The sequence below is a fragment of the Mya arenaria genome, chromosome 7, assembly GCF_026914265.1.
Source record: "Mya arenaria isolate MELC-2E11 chromosome 7, ASM2691426v1".
In the NCBI taxonomy this organism is placed as follows: domain Eukaryota; kingdom Metazoa; phylum Mollusca; class Bivalvia; order Myida; family Myidae; genus Mya; species Mya arenaria.
The window spans coordinates 52479712-52490291 of NC_069128.1; the positions used below are offsets into that span (position 1 = coordinate 52479712).

The 10580-nt window shown below is 34.1% G+C and overlaps 1 protein-coding gene across 1 annotated transcript; it reads left to right on the forward strand.

Moving 5' to 3' along the window:
* The first annotated feature begins 4562 nt into the window (after window positions 1-4562).
* LOC128241505 (putative keratin-associated protein 4-16) lies at window positions 4563-9736 on the forward strand. Its single transcript, XM_052958464.1, has 4 exons — window positions 4563-4703; window positions 5339-5414; window positions 6397-6484; window positions 9009-9736. Exons 1-4 carry the CDS (start codon window positions 4695-4697, stop codon window positions 9307-9309), a joined length of 474 nt encoding a protein of 157 aa, XP_052814424.1. The 5' UTR covers window positions 4563-4694; the 3' UTR covers window positions 9310-9736.
* Window positions 9737-10580: the final 844 nt, after the last annotated feature.

Genomic DNA, 10580 nt, shown 5'->3' on the forward strand with positions numbered 1-10580 from the left:
AGATGTATGATGCTAAAATAACTGTATACGGTCTTATAATTTAATAAAAATCATCTCATGTGAAAACATTGTAGACAATTGAATACAAATACACACGACATTCCTTGGCATACCACAGAACAGTACAAACGCACCTGATAACTCCATTACATCAAAGAGCACACCACTACGCCTCACTCTCTTTCACTCCCTTTCTCTACCCTCCCCCCCCCCACACCCCAATCTCATTTTGTTGTTTCTCTCTCTCTCTCTCTCTCTCTCTCTCTCTCTCTCTCTCTCTCTCTTTCTCTCTCTCTCACGCACGCTAACACTCACACACATTTCAACTTCAATTTCTTACAGCCATATATGATATTTGTTTTCATAGCCCATTTCGTTTATTATGAGACGTTAAATCGCACAGTTTTGTTGTTCTGTTGTTGTTGTTTTTGTTTTTGATTTCGTTTAATCATGTATGGTACAAATACATCTTCATGCAATAAAGTATAAATTATTCAATTTTTAAACCCAGGACCCTTTTTCTTGAGATTAACAGGTAACAGTAAGAAGTATCATATTTAATTGACAGCCAAATAACTGAAACATGGTATACTTATATTTTATAAGGAGTTTTTTTCCTCTTAAAAGAAGAGTGTTGTGTCAAAGATTGTGTTTAGTAATATTGCTTTACTTTGGTGGGGACACTAAATCACTATACAATTTCCAGAGTTACACTATTCAAATCACTTCTTGACAATTACACAATTGATTCCAAATCACAAAGCTAAGCTAAGCTAAATTCCGTCGCAATGGTCATTATAGATTGTTTGAGAAAGTAGGGCATGACTTTTGTTATTATATGTTATTTTCCATACATGCTTTACATTCATGTACACGAGCTCTTCTTATTCTAGTGGAAGAAACGTGGGTATGGTTTGTACTCCACAATGTAGCAGAGGGCAGTCCTGCCGATATGGCTTCTGCACGCGGGACAGAACTTGAACAGTGTAGAAGAGGACAGTTCTGCCAAAACGGCTTCTGCACAAGATCCCATATATAACGAGAGACATTCGATTAAACCGTAAACGAATGTGATTTGCGGCGAATGTTGTAATTGATTGCTAGTTTACTATTGTTCTTTCCTGTTTTAAATCGCTTTTAAACTATGCATTTATTCTATTAAACTAACCGTTGAGAAAACGGTGTCAAGTTGACAGTAAACCGTCAAGGAAACCGTTAAGGAATTAATATATTTTGCACATGCTATGAATTTCATCGTCACGTAACGGTGCTCTTCTGTTCTTGAAGGACTTGTATTTATTGTCGTCTTAACTTCTGTACTATATTTATCATTTGCGATTTCGCTTAAATTTGGATATTAATTTCTTTAGGATAATGCTAATGTTCTACAAATCAAATTCCTTAAGCTTAGTGAGTGTCTTCAGAACGTTTGTCATTAATATACGAGTTATATTACTTTGCCAATAAATGTAAGAAAACTTTATTTGTGAATTCAATTGTGATGATGGCAATACAATTCTCCGTGACAATTTGTTTTTCGGTTTTCATATTAAGTCACTTTATAAATAAATCTTACACAATCTGTAGACTCTTTAAATAAAAATTGTAAAACAGAAATGATTTTCCCAAAGGATACAATGATAATCAAATCCACATTCTTACAATCAACAATAATATTGGTTTCTGTAAGTGCGACTTATATGTTATATTGTCTGCGAAAATGAGTCCTATGGAGGCATTAACATCATCATCATCACAAAACCTGTTTAAACAATCGAATGGAAAATGAAATAAAACGTTTAGGAAGGTGAACAATATGAGTGGTTATTAAGAAAAACACAAAAACAGGTATTTCCTGCATCTGAATATTTATGCAAAAAGCTACAGAAACATGCTCAGTACCATAAAGTTTAAACATAAACCCGGTTTAGTGGCAATGGGCATACGCCAAAGACATAGAACACAAAATCACAAACAAGAAACTTTGACCATCACAAAACTCTACAAACAGCACAGTACATAAATACTATATGACCCGAAGTAAAGAACTCATATATTAACTCTGTTTGGAGACACAAGGTATTGACCCAAAAGACACTGAACGAGAGACACAGAACGTCAACAAAAACTAACTGAATACACATCCATCATAATAGCTTGATCAACTGCAGATAAGATTACTGCCTTTGAATGGTCAATAAAACACCGGATGAAATTTGGATTACTTTATAGTCGTTTATACTGTGACGCATGGACATATATTTAGTATAATCTAACCCACGTCATATATACGCAAATAATACCTGTCTTATACGATTGTATAGTTGGATTGACACATATAAAACTCATTAATTATAGCAAAGAGAGAGTCGATCAAGGGAAATTCATAAATGGTTTTATCAAATAGAATAGTACGCTTTGGCCGCTGACTGAACTCAATTAGTTAAAGCGGTAGAGTGGCGAAGTCAAGTTGAACCTACCGTTTGTGTCATTGAATTCGGTGATCGGCAGAGTAACTAAAGATTACAAGATCAAGTGGGTTCGTGTGTCTCTGCTTCTGAAGAGGTAGCATATAGTGCACAAGTCAGATTTAGCCACTTAGGCTACAGTGTCAGGAAGTGTACTGAGTTTAAAGGAATGCTAATGTTTATGAGAGTTGTGACTAGTCCAGTGTGTTAATGTAACGGATAATTGAAGTTGAAGAGGCAGCTACGAGATCTAGTAAGGGTTGTGTATTTAAGGGACTCACTTATGTTTGTGAAATGCACATTTTAATGACGAAATAAAGTTTTGCAATTCATTAGGAGTGTTAAAACTAAGTTATTGACGGCTGGAACCCTTCAACAAATGGTGATATATGCTGAAACATTATCTCTTAAGTCCATGAATTTAAAAAGCGTTTAGTAACGCTTTACAATAAAAGGCTTTAAATGTTCAAATATCACTTAACTTACACAAGAGATCTTATTAGCGTTTTTTTTGTAAATTTTCTTTTTTGTTCTTGAGTGAACCGGCGTGTGTTCGCTCCAAATTAAAACCACTTTTTCTATAATTTCATTGTTTTGCAATTTCGGTACCAAAAGTAGAATTCTTACAATTTTTGTGTTTTAAGATTTATTATCGTGGAAAAAGTGGTTCAAACATGAACGAGTCCTCTTAAGGTGTAATATTATAACTGCTGGTAAGAGAAGATTAGGAAACAAGGTGTTGTAAATACTTGAAATGTTTCATGATTTTTTTCCGTTAATATATCAGTAATTAAAAGGAAAAAAGAAACATGTATAATTCAGTTTGATTTAAAATATTAGACATTATTAATTGTTCAATGTATGACATTGTCTTATACGTTAACGAACAGCTATTTAATAGACAGATAGGCCCCAGGAATAATTGTTATTATGTCAAGAATTAACGAAGTACCTTCAATGTAGTACTCAGAGTTCAAAACTTATAACGCTTGAATTACCAATACACGTACATGAACAACAGCACTACCGTTTTAAGGCCACTGGTTTAATAACATATTGATTTGTTTTAGTCTTAATTCCATTCAAAACCTTACAACGAATTGTTAATGCGTTTCAAGATGCAATGTTTTGGATTTGGGATATTTTTAAATGCATTTACAAATTGTTATGTATATAACTGTGCATCTGTTCGTTCTAGAAAATGAGACACTGTAAGTAACTAAACTATGAGGAGGAGGAAGAGGATGAGAAGAAGAGGAAAACTTCAAGTGTACATTTTGCTAAATATACAATTACTTTCCAATTCACTAGTCTAAAATTTGAAGTTAAATTACGTCCAAACAGTATCTTTATAGTACCCGAATACCAATATTTCACTTAGTAGCTAAGTGAAAAAACCGCTTTGTATTTGATTTAAATACATGATTAATTCAAACGACATCTAAGCAATTGATATTGAGAATCTATCTTGTGGATGTTATTAGCCTAACTTACCGCCATTAGAATATGTACGTGTTTTGAAATACAATTTAAACAATTTACAATCAGGTTTACGTCTCAAATGTTAAACGAGATTAATACATTTGGTTATGTCAACATAAATTATAAATACAGTTTAAAGCTAGTTTAAACACTCTCTTAATTTTACAAGTTTTCAACAATCATGGCTAAAACTAAAATACAGATTTATATAGGGATGAAATCCCATTATTATAGTTTTATCAATGCAAACAGTCACCTTACCGACTATTATATATTATGAGGATACTTTTATATTATTGTTAGGTAAACGAGTCATTTTTCATTGATCAGCAACATATTTCAGGTTTTAGTATTACTCAGTTGAATCAAGTTTAGGTTGATAGGAAATAGTTTTTGTCTTCCCTTAATTGAAGTAGTATACAGCGGAACGTTTGATTATACGCTTAACTGAACTACTGGTATAATTAAATCACGCAATATAATTAACATAGGTAACCAAGCTTAAACGCATCATGTGTACTTTAAAATGTTTTGTTTTGTTAATTAGAGGAGTGATTAGTATTGCATGTGGGGAAGTTTTGGTTATTTTTCTTAGAAGAATAGAACGCGAATAGGATTTCAAAACATTTTCCATACGTCATAGATTCACGATATATATAAGTGAAACAAAATGATAGGTTGTCGTATTAATTTGATTAAACTAGAGCTTGTGTTGGTGATAAGAGCCTTGGTATTAAAACAGACATGGATAAGGTAATACACAATTTATCATATGTTGTAATATTAATTGATATGCATCCTCTACGTTTTTATGTTGTTGTTTTTTTAACTAGGGCTTCAGAGGTTCTTAAGTGTCGTTTTTCAGATTAGTGTACAGTTGTAAAGGATTGTTGTTGTTTTTTGCGTTGAAATTTGCAAAAAAAGGGACCTTGAAATGAATGTAATTGACTGAAAATCATTTCAAAAACGGTCTTAGCCCCTTGATCCTGCTTTGCACATAAAACATCACATCCAAACAAACACCGGTTTTTCCGACAATTTACAGCTGTTAGAACCCCTGCCGTACTAAGTGTTGATTTAATAAACAACAACATGTATTTGGTAAAATATAAATAAAAACCGACACTAAACTAAAACTGCTTTATATTATTTTATACTCACTGTTTAATTCTGTTCACTTTCAAACTACTTCATTTAATATTGTGTGTTCATGATTTATACTGTAGAACCAAGCATTTGGTGATACAAATTGCATTCTCCGTTAAGTTGTATTCACGTTTAACATCTATAAAAATGTGGGGTAAATTTGTCCAAGTGGGGCAAATCTCGTCATCTCTCTGTTAGCATATTCTAATACTATCAGCTTTGTCGTTATATTCTATCTTTAGGTACAGTTGGCCGGGTTGATCCTTGTAGCATGTTTCACATTTGGATCTTTTGCACAACGGAACATATTCCAGACGTGTAAGTAATTTAAAATAGAGAGCTAACTGAAAAAGTATTAAAACACATTAGTAGCATGATGTTAATGTTATTTTTGAAAATATATTGATATGTTCTACTTGTAATACATTTCAATCAAATATTTCATAATCCATGGACATGACTCAAATTACTTGTAACTGTTTTCTGAAACGTTTTTATCACAATCTAAATTATTTAGTAGATATAGAAAAAATGAACGAATTCCCGGTGTGCAATTAATGAACAGATGATACTTTACCCACAAGAAAATTTTGAACTGTTGAATGAGTGAAAAGGAAAAGCAAGTATAAAAGTGGGATATAATAAACGAAATGTTAACCGCCACTTCAGACCTCAAGAATTATACAACAAATTTGGAATGGACCGAAGGCTTCTTAATTAATGTTTATGAATTCCTATCTGTATAACATGAACTTCATTCATGACAAATCGACCTTCCCCGGTGAAGGTCGGACACGTAACTGAGCTTATGCTGGTTTCTCTCAAAACAAGTTTAATATGGCTGAATTGCCGCATGCCGGTCATCTTGAATTGGGAAATAGGCATAAGTCATCTTACACGAGCAGCGCAAACACGACATTTATCATTTCGCCGGTACCTTGATAATATTTGGATGCTTCATTAGTGTGTCCTCCGTATCTGAACATGGTTATCTCGAACTTGTTTAGAGTCGCCTTTGGAAGGAGATATTTCTTATGTTGTTACTCCTAGACTTATATGCTTGTATCACTACTGCATCATATAGATCGTACTATATGAAAAATAGTTCCATATACAACCTTATTCTCTAATGTCATAACAATTGATATCTACCATTAACCACAGTTTGTTTGATGTTTGTTCCTAATCTACTTACAATCATCAACAGGATGCCGAATTGGGTGTCAATCAAGGAGTGTGTTAATATCTAAAGCATGTTCGAATATCGGTACATATCTGTTTTGATACCCTTCCTTTCCAGCATGTCCCATGGGATGCCTGTCGAGTACATGTTACATATCGACGGGATGCACCGGAAGTTGCATGGCTGGATGGTGCAAATTTTACGGGTATGTGTTGACTTATAATATGTTACGCTTTTCTAAGAAATTGCATTCTTACCGTTAACCAATTAATAAGATTAAGACAACGGTCAGTGTTTGTTCGAATAAAACTACTGTAACTACATCTTTTATAGCTAATCGTTTCAAATATATGTTGTTTTGAATTGTTTTGATAGTTTTGTAAAAAGCATCTTATGTGAAAACCCTTTTTACGACAACTTATATTACATGATTGATAATGTAACATACAACTATACATAGTGATGTCCTTTGGTAACACGAAACAGAAAAACGCACTTATATCTCCTTTTTTCAAAGAGCGCACCAATACACTCCACTCTCACCCCTTCCCTCATGATGCTGTTTCCCCCACCCCTATTTTATTTCTTACATTTAGCTTATTTAAAATTATTTCTATTATTATTGTTTATATAACAAGGTCTGTATAGTTTAAAGTTAGTTAGAAACCATTGATCTGATAGTTATAGAACACGTTTTGCTCATTCCTTTGCATATACTCAAATGATATTTCTCACTTGTTCTCATAGCTTATTTAGCTTGTTATGAAAAGAATCTGGAACAGGCATTTACTTATGTGAACTTAAACGATGTAACATCACACTGTAACTGTTTTTCTGTTGTTGTTTTATGATAAATGGTGTAAATGTAACGTTATGCAATAAAATACAAATATAACAAATATATTGATAAACCCCGGCAGGCATCGCTCCATACTGTATTTATCTTTATTAATGTAAAATATATGTAATTCATACTTACCTTTGTCTATTCATGGAAAGATATTTTGAAGTTTTCAAACCTTGGCATTTTAGGCCAGTGCTTAGCGCCATCCTGATATTACAGACGGGCTAGCCCTGTGTCCATCATGCCAAGATCATTAATAGTCACTAAGTGCTGTTAGTAATATTATCCTGGATAAAGTCCATTTTTTCAAGCATTGTTCATGCAAAATATTTAATAAGTACCAAGTTATTTAGTAAATTATTGATGTACAGGTTTAACATTGTTTGCATAACATGTACTGATCTCAAACCTGTTGTTTTATGGCACTAACACAGCAAAACGTAATAACTCTTGTCGGGAATTTCACAAAGTTCACATATTTTCTTTGTAATTCAGAGTGTACACCGCCATTTTACCTTTGAATCTTGGGTAATCCTGAGATAGTTTTTGACCTTTCAAGATTTCAAAACTTGACAAGTTATTCTTACTTGAGCGTTTGAATCATGTCGTTACACAAGGTGATAATGTCTCTTAGTTAATAATCCATTATTCACATGAAATGCACTGATAATTTATTGTTGTAATCCAGTGTGATGCTTTAAATCCTTTTTCGGAAACTTCACGGTCATTTGACAGTTCGTCCGCCATCTTGAATATTTTACAATGGCTGTCAGCCAATCGGGTCATTTGACCCGATTCTGGGTCATTTTCGGTCGGGTCAATTTGGGTCAGGTCATTTTTGACCGAGATTTTCGGGTCATTTAACCATAGGAGTATATAAGGCCGTGAATTTTCAGTCTCAGGACAGTCGAATTTGGATCATTGAACAAGCTGCCTGCATATTATTCTTAAAAGGTTAAAATCAACCTGAATATTTAAATAGACAATAAATAAGTAAATATAAACTACTTACAAGTAATAAAATAACAGGCATTGATTTTATATTGAGTTTGTAAACAACTTTATACTGATAATAATATTTTACTGTCTTACTACGACGTGCTGTGCCAACGTTCATATAAGCCAACGCGTTTTGCTGTGTACGGTGCCGCTGATTACTACCGTGTATTATATCTGATGTTTGATGTCTTGATGCATATATTTATTTGCTCCAAAAATAAAACGTAAAACGTTCATTGCGTCGTCATTTTGGCTAGGTCGTAACAATTATTGCTTCAAATACTTGGTCACCCTAAAAGGGACAGTTGATAGCGTTGACGGACCACGGGGCTATGTCGTAACATTTATTGCTTCAAATACTTGGTCACCCTAAAAGGGACAGTTGATAGCGTCGACGGACCACGGGGCTAGGTCGTAACAATATTAAAGCTAATTCATACACAGTATACTATTTCTTCAAACATCTTAAGGGTTACACTTCAAGTATAATATTTTGTTTAGACGAAGTTACTTGCTTAAACTAAAACATGTTTTATCATGATTATCTTTGAGATATGTTATAAGGTCTTTATAATTGTTTTTCTTCGTAAAATGATAGTGTTAATATGTCATATGAAATGAATCACATAGTCGATATAATAGTTTCTAATTTAGTAGCCTACATCTATTTTGTTTACTATTGGTATATATGTACACCCAGGTTACATTATTCCATTAAATATTTGACAATAAAGCCATTGCTACCACAACAAAGACAGTAAGATAATATTGATGCTGTTACAAGGGTCAATATAAATTGTTTGAGACATTTTAGTCTCATTACTTAAATATATGTTATCTCCCATACATGTGTTATATTGATGCACACAACCTTTTCTTATTCTAGTGGTAGAAACGTGGGTATGGTTTGTACTCCACGCTGTAGCAGAGGACAGGTCTGCCAGAACGGCTTCTGTACGCGGGACAGAACACCAACATGTACACCACGGTGTAGGAAAGGGCAAGTCTGCAAGAACGGCATCTGTACGCGGGACAGAACGTCAACATGTATTCCACGATGTAGGATAGGACAGGTCTGTAAAGACGGCATCTGTACGCGGGACAGAACGTCATGTTTTCCACCCTGCGGAAGTTGGCAGGTCTGCCAGAGAGGCTTTTGCCGGAGCGCCAGCAGGTCAAGATCGTAAAACTCCATTTCTCGCAGTTGAAGTTCGCTAAAATGACCATCAACGGTTTCACGAGATCACAAATTTAAACCAAAGACATTCGACTAAACTGGAAACGGATGCGACTTTTCAATTTGATAATGGCAATACAATTCACCGTTCACGTTTTGTTATTCGATTTTCATATCTAGTCACTTTAAAACCTTACATAATCTATAGAATCTTAAAACAAACTCTATTAGAAATGGTAACGAAACGAAAGGCATCTGCTTCTGTAGATCGTGAACAAATGAGATCTTAGGCTACATTTGTAGATATAAAAATCGTCACATTAAATGTACAGTCTTATGTCCACTGTTTTAATTACATTATGCTTTATTTATACGTAGTCCATTCCATACAATTTGGATTGGAGTATAGGTAATGAATCTAATAAACAAATACAATATGCGATCGTTTGTGTTTCTTTTTAACAGTTTATAAAGGTCTAACCGCGCCTATTGGTTGCAATGCATTGTATCACAACTTAAATTGCTTTTAGTGCAATGCAAATGAAATGTGATAATGAATTCAGCGAAGTTAAAACCCCCTTTTTCACTCCAAATCTTACCGACCTGTAACGGAAATCGCTGGACGCTTTCCGAGCACGATGTCGTCTGGCCAATCAAATGCTGGCAGTAAATCATGTATAAAGTGCCCCACAACACAACTGTAAACATAATTGTGTCACGGAGGTTTGAAAGTGTGTTATAACGCCTATAAATGCATTATATAGGGGTTATAGAAAACGATTTAAAGCAGGATTAGGGTTGACATTTCATCGAATTCCGTGTAGAGATTTATACCTTTGCAACAAATGGTTACGTAATGGATTGTCAGAACGTAGTATAACATTCGACGTTAAACAATGTCGAGGATGGCGAACAGAATGCACATTTTGAGAGAAAAAGAACTTCATCTACATGGCTTATCCAAACCGGCCATTTCGAAATAAGCTTGATCTGTATTCGAAATTCGAGCGAGCTAGACTAAGAACGTTTGAAAAACGTCCCGTTATTGGGTCGTACCCACCACGCGCATTCGTGCTTGCACACTTTTTCATCGAAATGTCCTGATTTAAACCGATGTGAAGTTATTTTTATAAACAGAAATGTTTGTTTGTTTGTAAGCCGGATTCCTTTAGCTTTTGATTGGTAAACACAGTCATGTGAATATTAGCAAACTTGACTTGAAATACTGAAAATTCTCCGAAGTTTTACCACTGTGAAAAGGACATATAAACTTCATTACGC

What these genes read in the sequence shown, in the direction of transcription:
- LOC128241505 (XM_052958464.1), top strand. An exon ending in ACGGAACATATTCCAGACGT is followed by an intron (nt 5,415 to 6,396) that starts GTAAGTAATTTA and finishes CTTCCTTTCCAG; the next exon opens with CATGTCCCATGGGATGCCTG. An exon ending in GGATGGTGCAAATTTTACGG is followed by an intron (nt 6,485 to 9,008) that starts GTATGTGTTGAC and finishes TTCTTATTCTAG; the next exon opens with TGGTAGAAACGTGGGTATGG.